Source organism: Falco punctatus (genome assembly GCF_963210335.1).
Source record: "Falco punctatus genome assembly, chromosome: 1".
In the NCBI taxonomy this organism is placed as follows: domain Eukaryota; kingdom Metazoa; phylum Chordata; class Aves; order Falconiformes; family Falconidae; genus Falco; species Falco punctatus.
Window position 1 is genome coordinate 106,776,192 of NC_137580.1, and position 25,410 is coordinate 106,801,601.

General features: G+C 50.2%; 1 protein-coding gene across 1 annotated transcript in view; it reads left to right on the top strand.

Moving 5' to 3' along the window:
• The window catches only part of LRRC75A (leucine rich repeat containing 75A), a 106,674-nt gene that overhangs the window by 10,215 nt on the left and 71,049 nt on the right, over positions 1–25,410 (top strand). The window contains exon 2 of the mRNA XM_080374122.1: positions 22,719–22,847. Within this exon, the coding sequence (XP_080230248.1) occupies positions 22,719–22,847 (129 nt within the window). The remainder of the gene's footprint in view (positions 1–22,718; positions 22,848–25,410) is intronic.

Consider the following 25,410-nt stretch of genomic DNA (forward strand, 5'->3'; position numbering starts at 1 on the left):
GGGTAGTGTAGCACAAATCTCTGCAGAAACGGGATGCGAACCTGTCCAAACAGCCCATCCTTGATGGTCCCTTCTCTGAAGGTCCCTGTTGACCCGTGGTGGCATGCAGGCAGAGCCAGCAGAGCTTCGGTTCGTTCTGGCAGTCCTTCATCCATTTCCACATACACCATCTATCTGGATACAACTCTTCCCACTCCGGAGTGGGAAGAAGAAGGGATTTGGGGGAAACCTTGCTCCTGATGGCTGCTGTGGGCTTCCTGCGTGAAGGTGGAAAGCGTGAAGCAATTTGGGATGCAAGTGTGAATGATCTACGTCCATGGCAGTGATGGCAGCCAAAGTCAGCAAGGAGGGAATCTTGATTTAAGCAGCCTATTATTTTTTTTTATTTTTTTTTTTTGTGGGTAGGATTTTTTTCCTCTGGTCGTTCCATAAGAAAGAGGATGTTTTCCTGTTTGGTTGTAAAAAGCTGCTTCTGCTGGTGTAATCAGATACTTCCTTTTCCAAGCAAGGAGCCTGGTGTATCTGGGGGCGTTTATTTAGGCAGCTGTTTGGCTGGGTGATTAATTTTGTATGTGTTCATTCTGGTGGGAAATGGTGAATTTTGGGTTTACATGATTGATTATTATTATTTTTTTTTTATTTCTGACTCAAGTTACACGGAGATGAAAACAAAGAGTTTAAAATGCAGAAAACTAAAATTTTAATGGTATTTGGTCAGTTGATGAACTCATGATATGCTGGATATGTAGGGCAGACAAAGTAAACCTCTCAAAACACAGTTTACGTTTAAAATTAGATGATGCATCAACCAGAGTATTAATTGTACATAATGAATTACACTTCTGGTCACCATAATTAGCGATCTTGGCCTCTCAGGTTGTGGTTTTACTTGCAGATTGCAGAAAACATGTTTCTCCTTTATACTCCTAGTTTGTTCATTGACTTGTTGAAGTTAGGTGTTTAGCCGGACTAGGTGAATTAACTGAAATGGAGAATTTTGCTTTGTCCTGGTGAGAGAGCCAGACTCCCCCAAAAGCTGTGTTTGTCCCTCCGTCGCTTCTGGTTGGGTTTTCATCAGTGACTTTCCTTAAAACTTTGGCAGGCGGCACATCCTGCTTACCTAGGCTAACATAAGCTGTTTAATATTAAAGCATGACCATAGGTTAGCGTCATTTTAAATGGCTTGTTGGAAATGAATGTTTTAAAGTAAACATACTTAATGTTTAAAGCTATTTTAAATAGCAGTATTAATTGAATTTTGATGTTGTTGAATTGAATCCTCCTGCAACCCATTCCATAATTCTTCCTCAGCAAGGCTGAGCATTCACTAATCTCTTTGCCGAGCCAAATGCCTTTACCTTTGGGTTTCACGGAGGAGACTGAATATCTGGGAGGATCCCACCCCTGCAGCTGCCGTACCTTGCTTATTCCCGCTTTGGAGGCACCTGCCAAGGTGGATCCTCAGTGTAGCATCCAAATTCCCTTTCCGAGCTTCTTCCCTCTGAGCCAAGTACCAAACACCCAACCCAGAACAGCCTCCGTTCCACCTAATGATTAAAACCCTTATGCTGGAAATAAAACCACAGAAGCATGGGATGAAACATGGGAAAGACTTAATTTCTTCCCGTAACCCCCAAAACCTCCTGACTCTCCTTCAGTGATGTATTCCTATAAGATAGGGGCAAGTTGCCCAGTTCCCCGTGGCATAAATTGCAGTGCTCACTGAGTCTTGGGCTGGGAAGATGGGAGACTTTTGAAACACCCTGCAAAAACTGGACTTAATTTGCCCCAGCTGATGGTCCCCTCTGTTACCCTCCCAATCAGCATCCCGTTTTGGTGCAGGTGTTTGGAGGGGAAGCCCTCATCTCAGCAATTCCCTCCCTCGGGCCGCCTGGCAGCCTCTCGTACACCAGAAAAAAATCAAGATATTATTTTGTGTGCCGTTACCCACCTGCCGGACTGTATAACGGGAATTACAGGCTGCGCTTGAGAGCTTTTGGGAATTAAGAGCATTGTGCTTGAGAGCTTTTGGGAATTAAGAGCATTCAGCGTGGCCCTGTTGGCGGCGGGTATGGAGCTGAGCATCAGGCTCTGCTTTCCATCCTCTCCTCACATTGGAAGTGTAGCTTTAACTGTAACTTAAGTGCCCTTAAAAACACTGAGCATCACCAGCATGGGTGATGCTAACAGGCTCCTTTCACGTCTCTGTGGCGTCTTTGTGGCAGGGATGCGATGTCCGTGTTACAAGGGGCTTGGCAAAGACCCCGACCCAGACGAGCGCTCGATGGCCGTAGCTGAAAGCCCAGCATGGGCCGGCGGCATGGTGGAGCACCGTGGCTGGTGCTGTTGGTGGCAGGGTGGTGTGGCCCCAGGCGATGCTGCTGGGGACTCTGTGTTTGGCAAGTTCCTTTGCGTCTCAGTCTCCCCGTGTGTCAAGGAGCGTGCTGTGGAGCGGCATCATCTGCGTGCGCGGGGACTCACCTGAGGGAAAGCTTTTCCTCCCTGGGACTGGCTGGTGTTAACCAAGTTCTATCACTGAATTGGCTTAAGCAAGGGAGAAAGGTGTCTTAGAACCATTTGTGCACAACATCTGCTTTCTGACATCTCCTTTTTGAGTATAAAAATCCAGTCCTTTCCGTGGGTGAATGCCAGAAGAAGCATTTCTTCTCTCTTGCCTGGTTGCTGTAGGATGAGGGTGGCAGCAGCTCCGAGAGCTGCGAGGGCTTTGGGCTGTCCTGGCTCTTTGGATGCGTGCATCCCTATTAACCTCCTGGGCGCATTGTAAGCAACGTGGGACTGTGTGTGCGCAGCACCTGCCCAGCAGGTCCCTGCTCCCAGCTGGGGACCAGCTGCTGTCACTGCACCATGAGCTGATTTTCCAGTATGTGGCACTGGTCATTAAGCAGGCTGAACTGCAGAAAGGAAACAGCATCGGTGCTCAGCCTGAGCTCCTGCGTACTCTCCATGCGTGGCTTGGGGCTGGGTGATCTTCCCCCCCCCCCCCCCCCCCCGTTTTCTTTCCCACCCTGCTGCTGCCCAGGGCAGGAGGGTGGGGGATTTGGCACCGTGCAGGTGACAGGGTCAGCCTGTCTGCACCAGCACAAGGTTTGGCTCCAGCCAACCTCTCCCTCCATCTCTGTTCAAACAGATGTAAAGCAGTTCTCTGATGGGATTAGCTCCCTGAAATGTGGTAAGAAATCTCTGCTTGGGATGCTTTCATCTCTTGCCCATCAGCTGCTATTCTCCACCAACACAAAGAAAATAAATAAGCTAAACTCCTCTCTTGCAAGTAATTTTTTAAAAAAATTCTTTTTAGTGGTGCCGCATCTTGTAAATCAACTGTATTTTCTAGAAGGACTTGTGTTTGCTTATGTGCCCTCCCTTCAGAGGATAATGTGCTGGAGCGAAAATATGGAAGCCTGAAATTAATCCCAAAGGCAGGAATAAAGCGCTGTTCCTGCAGGTTGAGGTCATTTTACAGTGCTGCTGCTGTTGATTGCAGGGGGATGAGAACGACATCTCACTGCTGAGCACCACCTGCAAAGCCCTGGTGGGACCCAGCACTGACCAAGCTCCATCTCTGGACACTTCATCTCCTGCCTGACCCCTCCACGAGCTGGCAGGGCAGATTTGCAGCTCGGGCACTCCAGGCTGTGTTGCTAATTAAACAGAACGAATTGCACAAAGCAGCTCCCCTTCTCAGGAGAAGGAGAAGCTGGTTTTGTGGTTGGGTTCTGCAACAGGACCTGGGGGTTATGAGCTTCTGCTGTGTGTGTGTGCATGCAATACACACGTGGAGACATGGTTTTTTGGTCTGACCCAGCCCTTACTGTTAGGGCAGCTGCATGTGGAAGAGTTGGGCAGGTGGAGGGAGCAGGCGGCAGCAGCAGGTTGCACCGGGACAGTGGGGACGGTGGGGAGGGACGCGGCTTCGCTGCCTGCCGCTGGTGGGCTGAGGAGAGGTCGGGAGAAAGGCCCTGGCAAACCGAAAGGGGCTGGTCTGTGGGTGAGGTCAGCTTGGCCAAAAGGTTTTGCAAGGGCTGAGCTCTGACAGAGGAAGAGCGGAGGTGTGCCAGCCTTGGGAAGCGGGCAGAGGGGTCTCGCAGCCCCCCTCCTGCAGCCCCCGGCTGCCTTGCAGGCTTTGCCATCATCACCCCTCCAAACCCCCATGCAACGGGGGAAAGGATCGGTCCTGCTCACTTTGCAGAGGGAATGGAGGGGCAGAAGGGCTGAGCATCCACCTGGTAAAAGGGAAGGGGAGCGTGTGCTGGAGCGGGGAGCTCCCAGGAACAGGGTTGGCAGTGTCCAGAGGTGGCAGAGCCAGGAGGGGTGCTCGGAGCAGCTGCACCTTATCTCTGTCTGAGCAGGCACGTCAGGAAAGATAAAGTAAAAAAGGGAAACAGTAACACGTTGAGTCCGCTTGTCAGCCTGCCGGCTCTCAGGAGTGGGTTTTTCCAACCTCTTTACTTGTCAGTGGTGATTTTGGATCAGCCTGTGGCACCTTCAGAGAGAAACAAGGTTTTTCCTTCTTGTTTCATGTCTTGCAAAAGGAGTCTTTCCTTCAAGCATGAACTCCTGGTATTTGCTGGGGGGAGAAGAAGGTCCCAAGACTCATGTGGTGTTACCCTGTGTTAAGTGCCCCCCCCAGCCCATTGCAAACGCCGCGGTTTACCCCAGTCTCTTGTGTGTGAGGCTGTAGGTGTCCGATTCACCATGGGCCACTTGCTTCTCCACTTGGAAACCAGCCCAATGACTGTGTCAGTCACGTCTGAGCGCTGCCTTGATACTGACATCGGCTGTTTCATGGCCAGTTGAAGAATTTCAGCCCAAGGTTGTGGATATCTTGGTGGGACCGTAGCAGGGAAGGGAAAGCTCGATGTGCCGGCAGACGGGGCTGCGCAGTGAGCTCATCCTGGCTTTGCCCTTGCTCAGCTCATCGTCCTGCATCAGGTTTCAGCAGTTATTGAGCCCCGCAGTTGGAGCTGAAAAACAATATTAAGAAGTTGGTCCTGTGTCCTGAAGGCTTCTAGGGTTCTTCTTTCTCTGCTGTTAACTTCAGGAGAAACCAGTGGTCAAAAATATTAGTGTTGGCTAGTTTGAAGTTGGAAAATAAATGTTCCGGGCTTGTAATGCCAGAGCTGTGGTGGGAGTTTCAAGCCAAAGACTTTGTTCTAGCACCTGTGGAAATACTCTTCGGCCATAGCATTTCATGGGGTCTGGTTTAGTTTTCCCAGGAAGGCTCAACCACCTGCGGAGAAGGACGAGGGATTAACAGGGTACTCTGTTACTGCCGGCATTTCAGACCTCTGCTCCTGGCTGGGGATGCTTCCTGAGGTGGTGTCACTTTGTAAGGAAACAGGGAAATAGCCCAGGGCATGGAGACAGAGGCTTTCCTTGCTGGGTGCTTTGCTGATGTTCCTCCAAGGTTTGTGTAAGGGGAATTTTTGGCTGTCCCTGCAGGCTGCATGAGGAGAACTCACAGGCAAGTTTCCCAGGCACAAAAACTGCTCCAGGAATTGGCTGCTTGTAGCGAACGAGCCAAACCCAGCGTGAGCCATGGGGACACCTGCCCCAGAGGCTGGGGTGTGTCGGACCCCCCTGGAGTCAGAGGCAGTGGTGGGGCTCCACAGGTTTGGGGGATGAAATTCAAAAGGATGCCAGGAATTTCTGGAGGAGGAAGGATCTGCAGGAGGGTAAATGAAGGAAAAGCTATCAGCGTGTACGGATAACAACCTAGAGCCGATAGTGCTGGGATGGAGGGGCTGATCTGACTTGCCAGCTGGTGCTGAAGGGAGAGATCAGCCCATGCTTGTGCTGGATCACCTTGGTGGAGGATGTGGTTTCTTCGACACAGTGCCTGGAGATGCCAGTGTGCAGTTGACAGCCTGGACCTTGACAGGGCTGGAGGTGACGTGTGCCTTCGTGTAGATGTGCAGGCTGCAGGTCCTAGGCCACTAGTCAGCCTTTTGGAGCTGGGGTGGCTGCTCTAGTTCAGGAGATGCAGCTGGAGGGTTTGTCTAGGGCACAGCTGAAGAGAAACCTGGAAAGATGCGCCTGAAATAACGCTTCTGCTTAGCGCCCATTGGCTTCAGGGAGACCTCAGCACCTGAGTCCGGTTCAGTGTGGTTCTGGGGGCTTTGCTGGGTTGGGACAAGGTAGGGGAGAAGGCTGGGTGGGCAATGTGTTAACTGAGAAACTGCTTGGCTTCTCTGTGGGTGAAGGCTGCAGAGTGTTAAGATGAAGGACCTGAGGGGTGCCCTGGCCAGCTGATGTGTTGGATGCTCCGAGCCTTCATACCAGAGCCATCTCTGTGGAGGTTTGTCAGTGTTTCCACTGGAAGCACAAGTTCTTCTATCTGAAAGAAAACCAGTGCCAAAAATCACAGAGTGAAGCACAGCCATCCTTTCATCTTTTCACCCCTCGCTGTCATTCTCCAAGAAGGAAACCCCTGGAGCCTGTTGGGCACCTCCATCCCTCAGTGGAAACTCCTGCCTTGGCTGGTTCCAGGCTGGGTACCTGACGGTTGAGCCAGCAGTGCCTGTTCTGTGCAAACAGGGACTCTTTGCTGACGCAGAGGCTCTGCCTTCCTAACGAGGGAACCCGCCTGTGTGGAGCTGGGTGTCTGGGAGATGCGGATGGGCCCGAGGAGGAGGAGGCATGGTGCTGTGGACCTCACTCAGTGGAGTGCTGGGAGCCACAGCTCACTGCCAGCACCACTTTCTTCTTGCAGCTTGGCCTCTTACCATGATAAACCTGTGAGAACCGATCATGCAGGTCCAGGCTTTCATCCTTGGTGCCAGGGCGTGGACCTCAGCCGTGCTCCCGTGGGTGTGAAAACATGGAATAGGAGCTGACACGATCTTCAGTGTAAACAGCTTGTAGAAAGCCTCCTGCCTCGTCACTGGGACTGGTGATCCTTCTGGTCCTCATCTCACACCCAACAGTGGAGGGTTGGGTGGAAGGAAACTCCTAATCGGGTTGGGAGCTATAAGAAGCAAAAGTGTGTACCGAAATCTGCATTGCATCACTCGGAGCACGGAGCTCTGGCATGACTCAGCAGTGGAAGCAGCAGGTTTTGGATGAAGCAGTCTCCTGCAAAGTGGCCTGAAGGTGTGGTTCTTATCACACACGAGTGTCAGCTCACAGCCTGCTATCATCTGCTGGGCATTGCACCACCACGAACCCATCACGTGCTGGATTTCCTTCGCAGAAGCTTCCTGGGCAAAGGTAGGTTTCTGTCTAGGTCATCCCGAGTTCACTTGGTGCACGCTGCCAGCATCTTCGCTGGGAAATGAAATATCAACAAGAGCAGCTTAATGGCCCTGACTGTCAAACAAAGCAGAAACATTCTCATTTTTAATCAGGGTCGGGCGGACTTTGACACCTTTTATTGCTGAACAAGACGTACTGCTGCCTGTCCAAGCAGGAGACAGCTCGGGGGGGGGGGGGGCGGCCAGGAGGGGATGTGCTTGCTTCTCCCTCCTGCCCTCCAGCCTTGCCTGGCTTGGGGGTGCTGCTTTGGGTTTGGGGGTGCAAAGAGCAGCTCTTTCCCCTTGTGGAGGACGCAGAGCCTACAGACGGGGCAAGAGGCATGGGGCACAGCAGAAAGGCTGTTTATTTTCCATGTCCGTTGAGCACCCCCAGCAAAACCTGGGATGAATTTCTCTTCTCGGTGCAGTGCAGGGGCTCTCTGGCCACGTGTGGGTTAATCTGTCACATCCCAGACGGCCCCCGGGGCTTGGAGGGACAGAGGCCAGCAGCCACCACCCTCAAGCCTTGCTGCAGTGATGTGTGGTGAAGCGAAGAGGAGGATCTTAATAGCACTTACGGGAAACGTTTTGCCGGCGAGTTCAGTGCACTGGCTCTCGCAGGGCAGACCGCTTCTCAGCCCAGCCCAGCCTGCAAATTGCCTGTGTCTCCTGGGATCTCCTTGGCTGATTTTGTGTGAAATGCTCTTCCAGTGATCACTTGAGCTGCGTTTCGCTCTGGCGAGTTGATATCCGTGGTGTGTCCTGGCTATTGCTTACCAAGTGGTACCCCGTGCTGCCCTGAAGGGGCTGGGGTGGGGAGGGCAGTGGAGGAAAGTTTTCCGTAGCGAAAACCTGTGTTAAGTGCTCTGCTAATCAAACCCCTTTGGCTTCAGTGGGCCTTAAACATGTGCTTATAGTTAATCAGGTATTTAAGTGGGTTTCTGACTTGGCAAGCATGAGGGAAGATATCCCACAGGAGGAGGAGGTGAGCACAACCGTGGCCTCCCAGCTAAAGGTGTTTGCAAATGTGGTCGTTAAAGGCAGAAGGTGGCACAGTCCGAGCCTGGGGATGTGGGTTTGACTTGCTCTGGCTCAGTTTCTCCGGTTTGTTAGGGGAAGATTCTCTGCAATCCCCACGTGGGCTTTCATGCATCGAAGGTGACAAGAAAGACAGTGGTTAAGGGAAAGAGGGGATGGGCTGGGATCGGTGTGGATCAGTAAATGCATCCGAGCCCACAGTGGGGGATGGGGGAAAGGTCCTACCAGCAGCTGATGAGCTGCAGGGACAGGCACCTCCCGGGGAGGAGGGCTCTGCCAGGCACCCAGGGCAAGACCAAAGGGGCTCAAGGAGGGGTTTGGGGGAAATCATCTCCCCTTGCACCTGGAAAAGCTGCTGAGCATGAGGTTCAGTGGGGTGGTGCAGGAGAGGCTGATGCAGCGCCTGGCTTGTGGCTGCTCGGGGGTGTAAGAAATCCTTTCCCTTCCCTCACTGATTGTGCCCTGGAGGGACTGAGCAGTGTGGTTATCGAGATTAAATTGATAAGCTCACACTTGAAGGATGGGGGACCAGGCTTTTAAAAACACGGGGGGAGCTGCCCATACCTTCAGGCACCGCTGAGCTGGGAAGTGATGTGGGGAGCCCTGACTCTCGCTGCTGATGGTGAACGGGGCTGTGAGGACCTCCCCAAACCCAGAATAACTCCGTCCTTTGTGGGACTTAGGGAGTCTTTAAATTGGGAAAGTCACTTAATAACCTGCCTGCAAGCAGAAGGAAGAGATGGGGGCAGCACGAGTAGCAGCTCTCCATGGCTCCTGCTCTACCTCTCCATTTGGAGGCAGCTCTGACACCTTTGCAGTATCTTTTTTACGCAGATGTGGAGCTCAGCGGTGACCAGAGCATTGCAGGCAAAGCAGTGCCGGTGGGAAACCCTCGCTGTGTGTGGATGCTGGTCCCAGGCATCCTTTGGGGCTTCAGCTAGGAGCAAGTGCTGCACAGCCATGCCGTGCCTCGCTGGATGCTGCCTTAGCTCTTGTGCTACGGAGCAGCTTGGCATCACGGACTTTTAGGCACAGCTTCTGCAAAAAAGGCATCTCACGGGCTTGATTAGGAGTTAATTGGAGAAGTGGGTGATACCCATACTTTTCTTTAAGCTGGAGCTGTGTGGATGCGGCTGGTTTCAGAGCGTGCCTGCTATCATCCCATAATTAGGGGGATCGGTTGCCAGCTTGGCGCGGTGGGTATCTTTGTGCAGAAGTGTGTGTGGTCGGTGTTTAATGAAACTGCTTCTGAACCGCCTGCTGTTGGTGTCTGGAGAGAAACGAGCTGCAAGCTCCAAAGCTAATTCATGAAATGGGATTGCTGAGGAGTTTGTCCTTTCCCTGCACAGCTCAGGCACCCCCTGCCCCTTGCGTAACTTTTGGGAACATGTTGGATGGTACCTGACCATGGGTGTGCATCTCTGTTCAGCCACGGAAGCCTTTTTATCACTTTCACAAGGACACAATGGCTCATAGCGTACCTTTTTTTCCCTCTTCTAGGCTGAGGTCAGGAGAGCACCAACCCTCTGTGTTAAATAGCATCCTCCTGGATTTCTTTTCCCTGCTGCAACTGCTTCATGCCCATGTTTATCTGATTTTCTTGCGGGGTATTTCTGCTGCGGCTGTCCAACCCCGGTGCTGGTTGCATCCCATCGTGGGAGAACAAGCTCCATCGAGCTCATTAGGTGGACTGGGCTGCTCTTGAATATGTCTCCGTATAAACACACAGCATTACAGTTACCGTGATTATTGTGCGAAGCATAGATTATTCTAGCATACAAGTGTGTTATGTATTGATTTGCCATTGCTCTGAATCCCATTACATGAATCTGCTTTATTAATGGACTTTGTCCATGCTCGAGATTAACTGTGATGCTGGATTTGCAAATGAAAGAATTGAAATTCATGTTGTCCATATTAATTACTTGCGCGATGCTGGCCGCCTTGGCAAGCCGTTAGAAGCTGTGGAAACCTTTATTTTTATTCCATTCCCATTGCTTGGTCCTAAGTAAGAAAATGAGTTTGGTGCCTTGGGATTTGTTTGGTTTGCTGCTTTGCTGGAAGCTTCTTTTAACTGGTGAGAATGTACCAAGCAGAGAAAGAAGCTTTACACTTGTGGAATAGGCTGTTTTCAACTCAGAATAAATCTTAAGGCAGAAAAGGTGGAGGGAGGTTTTATTTCAACGTCAAGTTCAACCTCGTTTTCTCACTTCTTGCTTTGACCTAAAATTTACCTGTCTCATGTTCCCTCTAAGGTTTTACAGTGCAAAATCTCTGCTGCGTGTCTTTTTGCAGCGATACACAGCCAAGTTCTTGCGTTAGGTGCAGCGAGGTAGCTGTGAAGTGAAGCTCCACTCCACTTGCTGGTGGAAAACCGGTGATATACCTGGATTTTGGATGTCCATGTGCCTGCAAACCAGGACCGAGATGAAACCTGTTGTGGATCAGGGGATCAAGATTGCTCCTTCAGTGGCTTTCAGGTGGTTGACTCTTAGGTCTGGCCAACGTGGAGACACCAGTGCAGTTCATTTGGGGCACGTTTGGGTGCGGGGAAGAGATGGCCGAGCTCTGGTTTTGGGAGGAACAGGGTAGGGAGCAACCTCTTGGAGCAGTGGCAGGACCAACACGGGGTGTGTGGGGAAGGGCAGCAGCGCGGTGTGTGTTGCAGGACACGCGTGTGCTCCTGTTTCTCCTCCTGTGGGATGCACTCATGGGTGCCTGCGTAGAAGACGGGGTACTCAGGCTAAGATGGAGAGGAGCATACCCATTGCCTTGCCTGTCAGCGCATGAGTTCAGCTATGGCAAAACATTTTGCCTTCTGGTTTGGATGAGTTTGCTTTCCAGAGGGACCGATGGCAGCCCGAGAGCGTGGCAGCATGTTGGGGGTGTATTTGGTGTGCTTTGGGTAGTGCCCGCGGTGCGCATGGCAGCGTCTGGCTCTTCCCTTGCAGCTATCTATCCAAACCCATTGCTGTCCCCGCGCTCCTCCCAGCCAGGCTCCTGCAATGATATAAATGGCAGAAAAAAATTCTTGACATGTCTTTACTGGAGTCAGCTGTGATTTGTTCATTTAGATGATCTTTTTGTATCGTTCACATCATTCCGTGGCAGCTGGTTTAAAGAGTTAATTGAATATTTCTCTCTCTCAAAGATGTCTTCAATTATGTCCCGTGAATAACCTACTGTGCAAAAGAGCCGTGTTGAGGAATCATTGGTGCTTATTTTTACTAAGGCTTGTATCGATAAGATCTTAGGTTTTATTGTAGCACCTATCTGCTCCGAAGGATCCCAAAGCAATTGTCAAAGCATTTGTATAGTCTTCCACCGCTGAAATTCAGTCCCTTTGAAGCAGAGCTAAGCATTCTTTGAGTGGCAACACTATGTCCCTCCATAGCTAATGCAATAATAATCAACCCAGGGCTTGGAAGTGAAACCAGGTTTTAGATGGCAGTTATTGGATTGCAAGCTCTTATTGTATGTGCGGTAACGGATTGATTTCTTTTGGTCACCTGGGGGGGTCCAGGAGGCTTCCTGGTGATACAGTAACATCATTATTGATGCTGCAGGTTCAGTGTGATGTGCCTGGGAATTTCAGTGCTTGGGGATGCTGTGGGAGGGGTTCCCCGTGGCTTGCGTGGCTGGCTGTGTGCTTGCTGCTTGGCAGAGCTGTGCAGCAAAACAAAACCCCCGTATCAGATCAGTGTGGGCAATCCCCATCGCGACATTTCTGGCAGTGCTGCTAACGCGGATCTGATTGATCCCCCTAAATAATCGAGTTTTTTTCCATCATTGGATTGCAACAGCTCTCCTGGCTGAGGAGAGGGGGGGGACATCTTCTGAAAGCGGAATTTTGGATTGGTAGGGAAGCAATTGTGACTTTTCAACTGTGATTTGTAGTTCCTTCTGTACTTGGCTGTACTGGGATCACCTGCCTCCGGGCACAGCTGATCAGGCTGTGCTCAGAGAGGGCTTTTCGAGCAGTGGGAAGGATTGCACCGTTGTACATCGGGAGGAGACCTGCGCTGACCTCCTCCTGAAATCCCTCACGGTGGCAGCTGCTGGAAACAGGAGATGGGGCTCAAGCAGGCCAAGCCAATAAATCCTGCTTTCCTGCTAACCGGGGGCTGGTTCAACAGAATTAACGCCAGAGGCAGGCGGCTCACGCCGTGTTGTGCTAATCTGTGAAGGTGAGGGCATCTCTGAAGAGGTGGCTGGATCAGAGCAGGGAAGGGTTAGAGGCGAGGACTCCCTTTCTCTCGTTTTTTCTGTTGGAAAAGAGGGTGGTCCCCAGTACAGGGCCAGGTAAGGCTGGCTTTCCTGCAGGCTTATCTTGATTGTCTATCGGATCAGCCCAACCTCAGCTCTAGGAAAAGCCAGCTGCTCCCAGTGTCCTCCTGGAGGTCCCAGCTAGGCCAGCCTGATGGCAGCTGTGGACCATCTGTCCTCCTGTCCATCCATCTGCTGCCATGTGGGGCGTACCACATCCTGGTCCTTCCCTTGCTGGGGTCCCTTCCTTCCCTGGTTCCCCAAAGCTTACAGGATCTTAATTACCTTTGAGACTTTTGCCACTTTCCCACCGTTTAATGAGACTGGTTGGCACGGAGTAACCTGGGGAAGGACAGAGAGGTGCAAGGTTCAAGGTGCTCAAGCCTCGTTGCCTGTCTGATCCATCATTCAGGTTGGGCCATCTGAGTCAAGATTCTTTGGACTCAGTTCCCAGCATATCCCTTAGCAGAGATATTTGCGAGGGTGTTTGGCTCGTTACTGTTAATGAATGCGGTACGTGCAGGTGGGGGATAAGGAGCAGATTGCATGAAGTGCTTGTAGACTCTGTGTTGCTCCAGGAACTCCCATCCGTCGCAGTGTGTGCGAGGAGACTCGTCTGTAATTTCAAACAGGGAAAGGTGTGTGATTGCAAATGCTGCTCTTGTACTGGGAATCGTTTACTTACTGTATGCCCAGACACCGGGGCGGTCTCTAACAGGCAGTGGAAATTATGAAGACGAGTGATTCCTCCCCATCTGACAGTGTCATCTACTTGGAAATCTCTTCCCCTTTCCTGCAAGGCTCTGAGTTCTGCCTTTTTTTTTAAATTTATTTTTTTCCCTGTTGTTCCTGTAAATACTTATTATAAAGACGTGTGTGTGTATTTATTGCGTGTGAACACAGCGTGGTACAATACCTGCATGCGTGAATAAAGTCTTCAGTGCCTGTAAGGCACCTTACCGTCACCTTTCAAGGACAAGAGTTGTTTGAGCTCCCGGTTACCTTGAACAAAACAATGGGGGCCTAAAGCAAAACTTAAAAATGTTACTAGTATTGATGGGTGGTCAGCTGCCAAGCAGCTGGGGCTGTTCTCTGGCTGGAAGCGTGGGGACGAAAGCCGTGCGGAGCTTTGCGCTTGCTGCGCTGGAAAAGCAAGGTGCGAACAGCGTGAGTGGGGTTTTCCTGCTCCAGTTGCCTAAACATTAAATATCTAGGATAAGCTAATTAGAGGGGCTTTTCTTGGCGGATAACTGATAGATAACGCATCCAGAGGCTGACTCAGCCCAGCTGCCTTAGAGTGGGATGAATCACCTCCTTCATGTGAACTGACAGCCGACTGAGCTAGGCGACAAGTCTGCATCCTCACCTGACGGGAGGGGAGATGCATCTTGTCCTGTAAGTCTGTTTTTCGACAGAGATCTTGGCGACTTTTGCAAGGGAAAATAAATATTTTTTGTGCATGTGGGGTGGCAGGAAGGAGCTGGCAGCACAGCGCCGTCAGGGCTGGGGCTGGTGTGTACCCTCCATCCTGGGATCAGGCCCTGGCCCGTGCTGGGGCAGGGGCGCCTGTGCAACCCCCACTGCCTGTAATGTTGCAGGGTACTCATCACAGAGCAAAAGGAAGGATAAATTGAAGTTCTGCTTCTGACGTGTGGTTTGGATGCTCCGGTCAGCATCTGGATTGCTCCAGCAAGCTCTCTTAGCAGACACACGAGGGTGGAAATGGCAGATGCTTGATTAAATTTGTCATTTCTCCTTTTAATGCTTCGCTGCAGAGTTGTTAATGGGAGTTCCAGCAGCCAGAGCAGAGTTAATGGGCTGGGTGTCTTGCAGAGCTGATGCATTAACCTTTTCCTTTGGGTTTCAGCCAGGTGGTGTGGTGGGCTCTGGGTGGACCTGGCTAGCAGGAGGCGAGAAGGCCGTGAGGGTGGCCCCGCGGTGTTTGCACCCAGCTGTCGGCACGATGGAGGGACCGGTGGGATTGCTCACAGCCTCCTCCGCATCTTGCCCTTCGACCTGCGGCTCTTTCTGCCCACGTCTTTCCTTTGCCGGGGGAAGACCTTGGGGGATCGCTCTTCTTGGGAGTGTTGCGGTGCAGAGCAGAAGAGGCTCTTGCACCTTCGGGATGAGACTACTGGGAGGCTGCTGCTGCCACCCGTCCATATGGGGAGCAGGAGGAAGAAGTGACAAGTCCCACCAGGAGCCAGCCGGTGCAGGCTCTGCATGGCCAGCAGGATCCTGGCTTGGTGCTGGAGCCCCAGCTGGAGTGATGGCCGCAAAGCGACGCACCGGGTTGGATGGGAAACTGGGATGCAGGCAGCTCCCGCTGGTTTAGAAGGGATGGGTGTATAATATTTTGTAAGCTTAAGGCAAGTGCTTGTGTTAAAGGCGGTGATGGATCTAAATTGTTTGAATGGTTCAAAGCAAATCCTGCAGTCACCTTCCCCAGTGTTTCCAAACTTCTTCTATACTGGGATCCCACTGGCTCTGTAAGTGAAGATGGGGTGGATAGCTGAGGCTATCTATCCTCATTAAATATCCACAGGCACTTTCCTGAAGAAGTCTGTTAGCTGTGGTCTGGCCAAACTCCAATTGGGGTAATTGCATTTGCCTCGCAGTTTAAAATAAACGCAGTGCATTCTTCTGCAAATCTCTTCTTTGCAGTTATTATCTGGATGGCACCATCATATCTCTGCCCATTAATCCGTCTCTCTGAGTTCCTATAATTCCAGTCTCCTGGAGGGGGTTCAAGCTGCCACCATTTATTATTTGAGTCACTCTGCCAGGGAAATATTTACTTCTTCTCTGAAACATCGAGTCTCTTCTCTAGCTGCACCCTCACTGGAGGCTCGAATGAGCAATCTGTTCCAGACCAATATTAACGCTGTTAAACAGAAAGTATCCCACATATTTAAACTCAATTTTTGCATTATTCTGGTGGATTAGACATAGAAATTTGCAGTAGCAATTGCTGGTTGCTTTGGAGGTTGCTGGGGTGACTTCTGCAATGCCCCAGCTGGACAGACTGGTCCCACCACGACTGCCCGGTCACAGCCACGCCACACGTAGCTGCTAAATGCTGCCTGCCCTCTTTGAAGGTGTGAACTTGGGCATCCTTGCGTTGCTGAGGTCTGTTTTTTTCCCAGAACCTGTCGGAACATCGTTACCTTTCAGATGCTTTAGTCCCCTCTCAATGGGTGAAATTGGTTCCTGTGTTAAAAAGCTGTTTGGAGAAGAGGAGGAGGAGATGGATGGACAGTGTGACTGTTCCAGCCTTGCTTCCTTAGGATAACCAGTGAAGAATTGAGTCATTTATAGCACGTATAAAACACCTTATTGCAATGTATAAACACAGGGTTTATAGGGGGTGTATGCAGGTGACCAGGGCTGTTGTGCTGCAATAAATGCCCCAGGCAGATAATCTTTCCAGCTACACACTTCCACGCCGCTGGGCCTTATCTCATAGGAGAGTAAAGCAGCACCAAACTTATCGGCTGGGAAGCGAATGCTGGAGGGCTCATCACGTGCAAAACGAGTGGAGGCTGATTCTAGAAGCCGTGGCCAGCCACGGCCGCTTGCAGCTGGCAAATCTATAAATACTGAGGTTTGTGGTGGCTTCCTAACCTCCTAAGTCAACCAGACATCTGAGAATTCATGATGGAGTCGAACATCCTAAAGATCAAAGGCAAGAAATATTTTGTTTGCTTGTTTTTAAGGGGGGGGGGGGGACACTTCACAAGGCAGGGGGATTGAGCAGCTAAATATGTCCTCCGTCAAGAAAAACAACGCCGTAGCCTTTGAGCAACCCACACTGTGCTGGCCGTTGAGTCACATCTCACATGCCTGTCCCTCCGAGCTGACCTTACTCACCACATTGCTAATGCTCACCTCGTGAAATCATTTCTCCCAGATAAGTTGCTGCAGATGATTGATTGCACACAATATTAATCCTTCTCTTCCTTCGTGCCCAACCTTTGTTTATAATACCAAACTCTCTGCTTGGAAATTCATTATGCTGTCCTGGCTATTAGTGGAGATAAGGAACAGTTTTGGAAGAGGTGCTGGCCAAAATAGCAGCTATCGGGATATTTATGAGCAGCTGTGATTGCTGGAGCTCGGGGTGGATTTTACACGATAAAATATTTGGGCAGCTGGTAACTGTGCTCACTCCGCGTTAATGCAAGCAGCAACAGCATAACCTGCTTTCTCATATGACTTCTCATGTGGACTTGCCGAATTTTCCTCTAACTGCAATTCAGTTTGCAGCGATAAATAGTTTAATAAGGGCTTGACTTCCATCGTTTAATGCTGCTTGTGGCTTAGGGGAGCACAATGCTGCGTCTCATGGAAACGCAACTTGGAGCTGCAAAAGCCGGTTGCTCAAGCTGTCATCGTGCTGCGCTTTTTGACAGGCAGCAGAAAGGGAATAACAAGTTGTTTTACCTGGCGCTAAGGAAAGATAAGCTGGGGGTACAGCTCCCAAATGCCTTGCATTTATTTTCCTCTTTTCACTGGGAAAATGGTATTGCTTGGGTGTGTTGAGCTCAGTTTGGGCTGTTTTTTGGGTGGAAGGGCTATTTCTGGGGTTGTTGCTTGCAGAAGAGACCCAGGTTGAAGAGAGCATCTAGCACAGCAACAGCTCTGCGGGGTGGCAGGGCTGACTGTGCCTGGGCTCTCACCTGGCTCGGTGTTTTTCCAAAATAATCGGCTTCTCTTTACGCTTTTCATGGCTGTGGCTGGGAAGTTTCCATTGCTGGCTGTCGTGGAGGAAAGCATTACGTTTTTTCTGCTGGACTTCTTTGATTCAAATTTCTAATTCCTTCATAGTTGTTGGGGTTTTTTTGTGTGTGTTCGTTTTTGGTTTCAATCTAATAGCTTTGCATTGCTATGTTTGCAGAAGTCTCCCCAACTCCTGTGCAGGCTGAGCGCAACTTGTTGGTGGCAGGAAGCTTGTCTTCCAGTGGGTAAGCCATCCCCAGGGGCTGATAAGTGGTTTGGCTTTTTCTCAGCCTCCTAAAGCTGGAAACAAATCAGATAAATGGCAGGAAGGTCATGGGTGATGGCAGGGAGGATGTGCAGCAGCAAAATGAATTGAGCAAGACTCTTGCTTTTCTGTTTGGCCCCAAAATGATCTCCTCCCCCTGCTCCTCGGTCCTGCCTGGCAAAGCAAGGCTGGAGCCGACGTGTTCAGCAAGGGTCATGGCTTGGTGAGATGGACTCGGGGGCAGCTGCTCAAGTTGAGTTGGCAGCTTGGTTTTTTATCCACTCACAGCCTCTGGGTTGCTTTCAGTCACTTGTGTTTTCCTGACTGTCTCTGCTGGGTTTGTGTCGTTAATTCCAAATCTTGCTCGAGCTCGTTCGGATGCTGTCAAATGTGCCGCTCAGAAGCATCCTGTCGGCGTCCTCCGGCCGGTGCCCACGGGGGAGTCGGGACTCCAGGCAGCTCAGGGATGTTCCCTTTCTCCTGCCACACGTGCACAAACCTTCCCAGACCATCTCAGCCCAGTGCGGGGGTTTGGGTGGGCACCAGAAAAACACCCCCTCCTGCCTACACCAAGAAAACCATGGTCCCGCCTGGCTCATAAACACCATCGTTGAAAAACCTTATATCCTTCCCATGGGAAAGTTGCACCGGCTATTCAGGTAAAGATCCCCTAAGAAAAGGGAACGTGTTGAAAAAAACCCAAGTGACTCAAGCCAGATGCTGGGCGTTTTCTCCAAAGCTAGCGATCTGTGATTTGCCGCTGACAGCATGAACTGGTGTGAAGTTATTAAATTGCAGATGAGCTCATCACTTGGCCTCCAACAAGTTTCAGCCTTGAGTGGCTTTAAAATATTACATGTGGTGGAAAAGAGACAATGCTGGTGTGGCAGAGAGATTTAGGGAGCAGCTGAGAAAGACATCTGTGCATAAAAAATGCGTACCAGGAGGGAGGAGGGAATACTTCATGTGAAAAATGTAAGTTCTCCCAGGAGAGAAGAGGAGAAATTCTCTGATTTATTTGGTCTACGTTTTAATTTTAGCTTCAGAGAAAATTGTCAGAGTTTTGAGATGCTTAAAGAGAAGTGGCAGGATGCTAAGCCTTGGTATGATCCTCAGGGATCCCGGTGTGTTGAGAGCTGGATCTGTGGGATTACTTCTACCAAGCCCTCAAAACAGCTCCCTTGGTGGGGCGTGGGGTTTGCCAGCGATGCCGTGCGACCGTCAGCCAAATCCAGCCCTTACTTGATGTTTACTTAATCCTAATGTTGAGCTCTACTGGACTGGGAAGGTAACATCCACACTGTTGTTAGGAGAGGTGTGTCTCTCCCTGAAAGAGTGTGTTTCCCTTGGGAATGTCCCTGCCCTACATTAGCTGCACAATTTCTATTTCTCTTTTTTTCCTCTTGCAAAGGAGCCCGAGCTCCTGAACCCACCTGGTTCTGTGCAGTCACCTGCAGATCTGCGCAGTGCTGGACTACACGAGGATGAAGATGGTCTCAAATGAAGGAGTTCGTTTTTTCCAGCCTAATTAACCCCAACTGCACTGGAGCAGCCTTGGTGGGCTGGCCCGGCTGTCGCAGTGGTGCTCCTGGAGAGCACAACACATGCCATCCTCTTAACTTGACATCTTGATGCTGAGATTAATTCATTATTTTTTTTTTTTAAGTGCCAGCTTGAGAGAAGCCATGAGATAGATCATAAATCTATTTGGCCGCTTAATTTTTCAAACTAGGTATGTTTGCAGTCAGTGGGCACGGCTGGTTGGGTTTTGTGGCCAGTTGGATTTGTTGTTTTGAAGCTCTTTTCGGTGCTCCTGGAAAGGGAGAACAGCCCCACATGTGTTTTTGTTTTTTTTTTTTAACTGATTCAGCTCTTTTTTACTAACTGGCATGTTTGCAGTCAAACAGTCAGCAAAGCCAACACTAACTCAGCCAGTGCTGTAGTGATGCCCCTAAAAAACCCAAGGAAACCAGTACGGGAAAGACTTGCTACCTTGCCTGTGGTGTGAGCTGCAATTGCAGGCAATGTGGGATCCCTCTGGCTGCTATGGCCAGTGGCTGAAGATAGAAAAGATATTATTTTTTTTAAGTGAAGATGATAATTTTCAGCCTGTCTCAAGTCACAGAGCATCAGCACCTACAACCAACGTGCCTTCCCGTAGCGGTCCATTGAGGCTGGGGCACCTCTGAGCTCGAGGCAAGCTCCAAATTGTTGCAGGGTGCCAAGGTGCTATTGACTCATTTTTGCTGTATTAAAACAGTGGGGGTGGGAGAAAGGGGGAGTTTTTAATGTAAATTATTAACAGATTGTGTGTGTGGCTGGCAATAACAAGCTTTAAACTGTCTCAGGGTGCTTTGAACATATACCAAAGCTGGACAAATTGCAGTGTTGCCAGGACTTGGGGCCAGTCCCCACCCTGAGCCATGCGTTTCTGCCCTCCTTGGTGTCCTGGGTCTGATAGGGATCGTGGATTTCTGATAGCTGAAGCTCTTGAATTGTATTTCTATTGTTCTGCCTGGTCTTCATCCATCTGCACATACACAAAGAGAGATTATCCAGGTCTGTGATTGTCTTCTTTCTTATTTTTTCCTTTAAAAAAAAAAAATTAAAATTTTTTACAAGCTTTTAGACCACGTAAAGCTACTTTCTTACTGGTATCTTGATTTTTTTGATTTCCTGCAACAACAGCTATATCCAGCCCTAGCGTGCTTCTACTTGTTTGGCCCAAATCTGGGTTTATAATATGCGGGCTGGGAGCTGCGGTGCTTTGGCTGTAGCACCTATTTGAGGTGGACTCCTTTCTCCCATTTCTTAACATCTCACTGACGTTCTGCTCAGCTCTGCGTGCTGCCTCCCTTTAAAACACATTGTTTCCAAACTTCAGGACTTGTGGCTGGGGGGGGATAAGTGCAATTTGTGGTTGTGAGATGCTCTAACGTCCTCACCTGGCAAGTTCTGCCGAAGTGCTAAATGTTCAATCAATAACAAGTTATTAATTGAAACTATTAAATAAAAAGGGACTCAGGAAGGTGGCTTTTTGCAGGATGATGGTGAATAAGATTGTCCCAGCCCTGTGCTGTGTGTCTTGACACTTTTCAGGTGTTTTTTACTGAGTCACTTAGGAAGGTGCTATTTGGACATGCAGGAGTCTCAGGCTGTTACTGGCATCTTAAAGATAATTTTTGTTTTCACTTTCCCCAGCTCCACACTCAGCCCTCAGGGTCTTCTCCTGTATTTCATCCCTGTAACCAGCTGGTTTTCCCTAAGAGGACCAGAGCACCAAATACTTTCCCCTTTGTGCATGTTTCTTGCGTTGCTCATTCCTTCCTCACTTGAAACTTCCGTCTCATTTTTGCAGCTCAGCTCTTTTCAGCCTCAGATTCTTTGTAGAACTGGACCAGTTTGGTTTGATGGCACCGGGATTAATCCCTGGGAGCGCTGCCCTTGCTGGGCAGCATGCCTTTTCACCCCCAGAAACACGTGTGTTTTTAAAACATCATGCAACTACATGCCAGATGCCACCAGTTACATGGGAGGAGGACTTGGCACTTGAGGACAAGTCTCCATCTCCGGTGTGGACACCCTGTTCCTGAGGGTCAGAAGTCAGTTTCCCCGATGCTAGTGGAGATAAAGGTATAAGGATTTTATCATCACCTGATTTTTTGTGGTCAGTTGAAGTGGTTCCTCCTTTGTGCTGTGTTTTGGTTCAAGAATCAGGAGTAGACGCTCGGAGCTGGACCAGCCCACCAGCTTACAAACCCAGCTCCCATTGTCTGTGAGGGCTTCAAGGACCAAAGGTTGTGGCTTCCTCCACAAGGGTTTGCACTGGGAGGATGCTGGCGGTCAGTTCTTCCTTACCGAGTCACATCTCTGGATCTTCAGTGGTGACTGTCAAACCACCACTGCCACGCTGGTTTTGGCACCTTGTGCCATGTGCGTGGGGTATGTCCCTGCCCACCGAGTCTTGTAGAGGCCATCTGGAAAGTAAATGCCTTGTGGTAGGTGTGGTGGTGTCTCTGCTATGGGTGGGTGGATGTGGTACCCAACGGAGAGATAAATCTCCTGAAATGCTGTAGGACCCACGGCTCTTCGTTTTGCTAAATCCCATCCATGCCAAGCAGAGGAGGCTGCTTCTGGGCTTTGTTCTTTAAAAGTGGAAGTATGCCTTTGAAGAGAAACAGAAAACATTTTATTCCCATCAAAAATAAAAGGCAAAAGGGAAATGGCTTGCTCAAGCTCACCCAGTAAGGTAGAGCTGGAAAATGAGCCAGCTCTCCTGCAGCTCTGGTGTCATGTGGGACCTGTGAGGAAGATCTCCTCGAGGGACTGGCTCTGGCCATCCTCTGGGGTGGCTGGTGGGACCCCACTGCAACGTGTGTTCGTGTGAGAGGATTGCTGACCTGTCCCCTCATCGACTGCTGCCGAAGAACAAAACACAGTGGAGATTAAATATTTGAAGTAAAAGGAGTACACTATATATAACCCTTCCCCTCCTCGTCCCTGTGCGCTGACATATTTCATATAATGATGAGTTCTTTGCCAAAATTCCTCAAATTATTATGTCTAAGGATTGCAAATCATAGAAAATAGTCTTGGAGGGGACTTTGGGAGGTCTGATCCATCCCCAGGGCAGGATCAGCTCGATCTGAACCGTTGCTGACACATCCTTGTCCACTCTCCAACGGCAGAGCTTCCACCCCTTCCCCAGGCAATCTAGTCCAGCACTTTGCTCTTCCCAACCCCTCCTTATCCTCCTCTTTCCGTTGCTGCAATCTTAGGCTCATTCTTTCCTCCCCAGTGCACAGCAGACCCCAGAGCACATCTATGCTATATTTATTCTCCAATTCCAGTTTCATGCTGATCGAGCTGTCATGTACTCCGGAGTCATCTTTAATTTTAGTTTGTTGCAAGCATACTGATCGCTCAGTGGATTTATGGCTTCTGGAGGGCACGAGGGTGTTCGTCCTGCAGCACTAACACCTCTGTGCAGAGCAGATAAAGCACAGGAGTGCAGCTTTCCCCAGGGTGATGTGCTCATCTGTCCCCTCCTTGTGATGGGTGGTGGTGGGGATCACTTGCTTCTTCATGGGGGACTGCCAACGTGAGCTAATTTGAAGATCCACGCTAACAGTGCCTTTTGTAGCACATCTAACATTTCTCCTTTACCCTATTTTCTGCAGGATTTAGGAATGGAGTCGACCTCTCTGGATGATGTCCTCTATCGATATGCCAGCTTTCGAAACCTGGTGGATCCAATCACTCATGACTTAATCATCAGCCTTGCTAGATACATCCACTGCCCCAAACCGGTAGGTACCATGGTCTCATCATGCCTCCATAACTCTGCTGGCTTGGGAAACCACTGTGCTGGGAGCGTGGAGCTTCTCCCTGAGTACCAGGGAAAAAGCCTCCTGGTTACTGCTGTGCTTGCGTGTCTTTGGACCAAGAGGACCTGCTTGGAGATCGTGGTTGGATTGCACAGTATCGGGCTTTCCAGCTGACCAAGTGACATTTGCTTAATGCCAGTACTTTGGGTGTTCACACTTTGTTTTGCAAATTATTTCTGTTTTCTCCCACTTTGTGGGTCTGAGTTAAAGACCTCACCCCATCAGGAACACTTTCTGCCTCGCAAGGATAACAGACTGTTCCTCGCCCTTGTGTGATATTTATCATGACCCCAAATGACAAGAGTCCTTGGCTGTGCCTTCAAGGCCAGGTTTCCAAAAATGCGCAGCCTCTGTGGGCTGCTGTTCTGGCTCTGGCATGAGCAGGTTTCTCCATGAGCACAGCCCCAGGCAGATGTGGGCTTTGAAAACTCCCGATCCCCTTTGCTCCCTGGCAGCTATAGCAGCATAAGGGCTTTGGAAAATCCCAGGCTGGCTCGCTCCCTTCCACAGAAAATGGGACTTTGCATGGTGGCCACTGGCTGTTTGGATGATTCAGGTATCTTTCCCCGGGTTTTCTCTTAAATAAGTGGTTTTGTCGGTATCTGATCCACAGAACAACATAGGTTTAGCAGGGTGTGAAATGTCCAAGCTCTGGAAGCATCTTGGATAAGGAGGAAGAGGGGTAAGAGAAAAGCTACGAGGCAGTGATTGCAGGAGATGTGTGTGGCATCAGATCCCTGGGGATTTTTGATCTCTTAGTCCTCCCGTGCTGCAGTTCCCTACCTGTAATTCTGGGAGGGTGGCAGGGCTCCGCTAAGGCGGCGTGGTGTGTCCTGGCACTACAGTTGTGGTGACGTGTCATGCACCAAAGACAAATTGGTTGCAAACATCTAAAGGTATGCATCTTTCAGAGGAAACAGCTTTCTTCTGCCAAGCCTTGTGCAGGCTGTAGGGTGAGGGGGAGCTGAGGGTGGTGATGCTCCCTCTTGAAATTCCTTCCTCCCTTGAAACTCCCAGGAACAGGCTTCTTCCTGAAGAGACATTTCTGTCTGCGTTTCATCTTGTCTGGGACAGGGCAGAGTGTGGTGGGGGAGCTGAAGGCTCATCTGTCATGGTTGTGTTTTACTTCTCCCCTGCACACGGCTTGTCAGGAATTAAAGTTACATTTAAAACAAATGGTGTGAATTGTAGGAAGAGGCTGAGTGATGTTTTCCAGTCAGCCCAAAGGAGGGTTTGCAGAGCTTCCTGGTGGCATGTCTTCATCGTAACAGCTTTCCTGGGAATGTGGGAGCTGCGTGGCTTCCCTGAACTCACAAAAAGTTCACTTTGATCAAAAAGGAAGCCCTTCTACCCCATAACCTGCATTTGGCTCTGGTCACGCTTGCAGATGGGATGGAGCTCTGTTTGAGGGCCACCAGGAACCAACTCCCAGCACTCCCCTTCCTTGTCTTCCAAACCCTTCCCATGCCTTTTTGTCCTTGGGAAAGAGCTGCCTGGAGCAGTGCCATGGCATCAATCATCCAGGTTCATTGCTGCGTGTAAGACTTTGTATGCTGACGTAACGTGGAGCGGGGAGAGGAGGTGCAGATGCCCCAGCCAGAGTGTGCACCTGATGTTTGTGGCTCCATCCCCTGTGACGCAGGGGGTGCAGCCCTCCTGGAAGGCAGCACCACCAACATCCCAGCAACATCAATGGGGGGAGCAGACATCTGAGCAAAACCCAGCCCCCGCTGGGCATCACACAGTGACCCCCAGATATTTTTTGGATGCTCCTGGAGCAGGTGTATATGTCTCCCAGCAGGTCCCAGCGAGCTCATCAAACCTCTGAATTTCTAACCAAAAGCACGCTTGTTGCACTCTATAACCTTAGATTTTGTTGGAAGGGGAGGTGCTGTTTGTTTGTTTTTCCCTCCTGGAGACAGCAAACTTAGAGCTGGCTCATCTGTTCCCATCTCTGCTGCTGAACTGCAAGGCATTTACCCGTCCCATGCCTCCTTTTGGTCAGCACGTGGTGGTTTTAAGCTCTTCTTGGAAAGGCACCATCCATAGGTGTGATGTGCCTGGTGTGATGGGGCAGGGGTCCAAACTGGGGCATGCAGGCATCTCTGTCCTGCTAATGATGGGTCTTTAATTAAGAGTGTATGAAGGGATAGAGTCATTCACTGCTGCTTCTTGTGGAGGTTTTACTTCATAATAGCCTCCACCGGTATTTAAAAATGAGGGAAATTGCTTTCTTTGAAATGTTTAGAGTTTCTTTAGTTTTGCTGAGGGAAAGCCACAATGATGCTCGGGGTATGTCTGCCTGGGCTACAGTGTGAAAGTGGCTCTGGAAGTGCTTCATAAAACTCTCTACACTCGATAAACCGTGTTGGGAAGGGTGGAGCGGCTACAGCAGCGTGCAGGCATGGCTCGGGGACGTCAGGGACCCAAATCTCCATCTCCAGACCAAGGATGAACGTCCTGTGTCCTACAGCGTGAGCTCAAG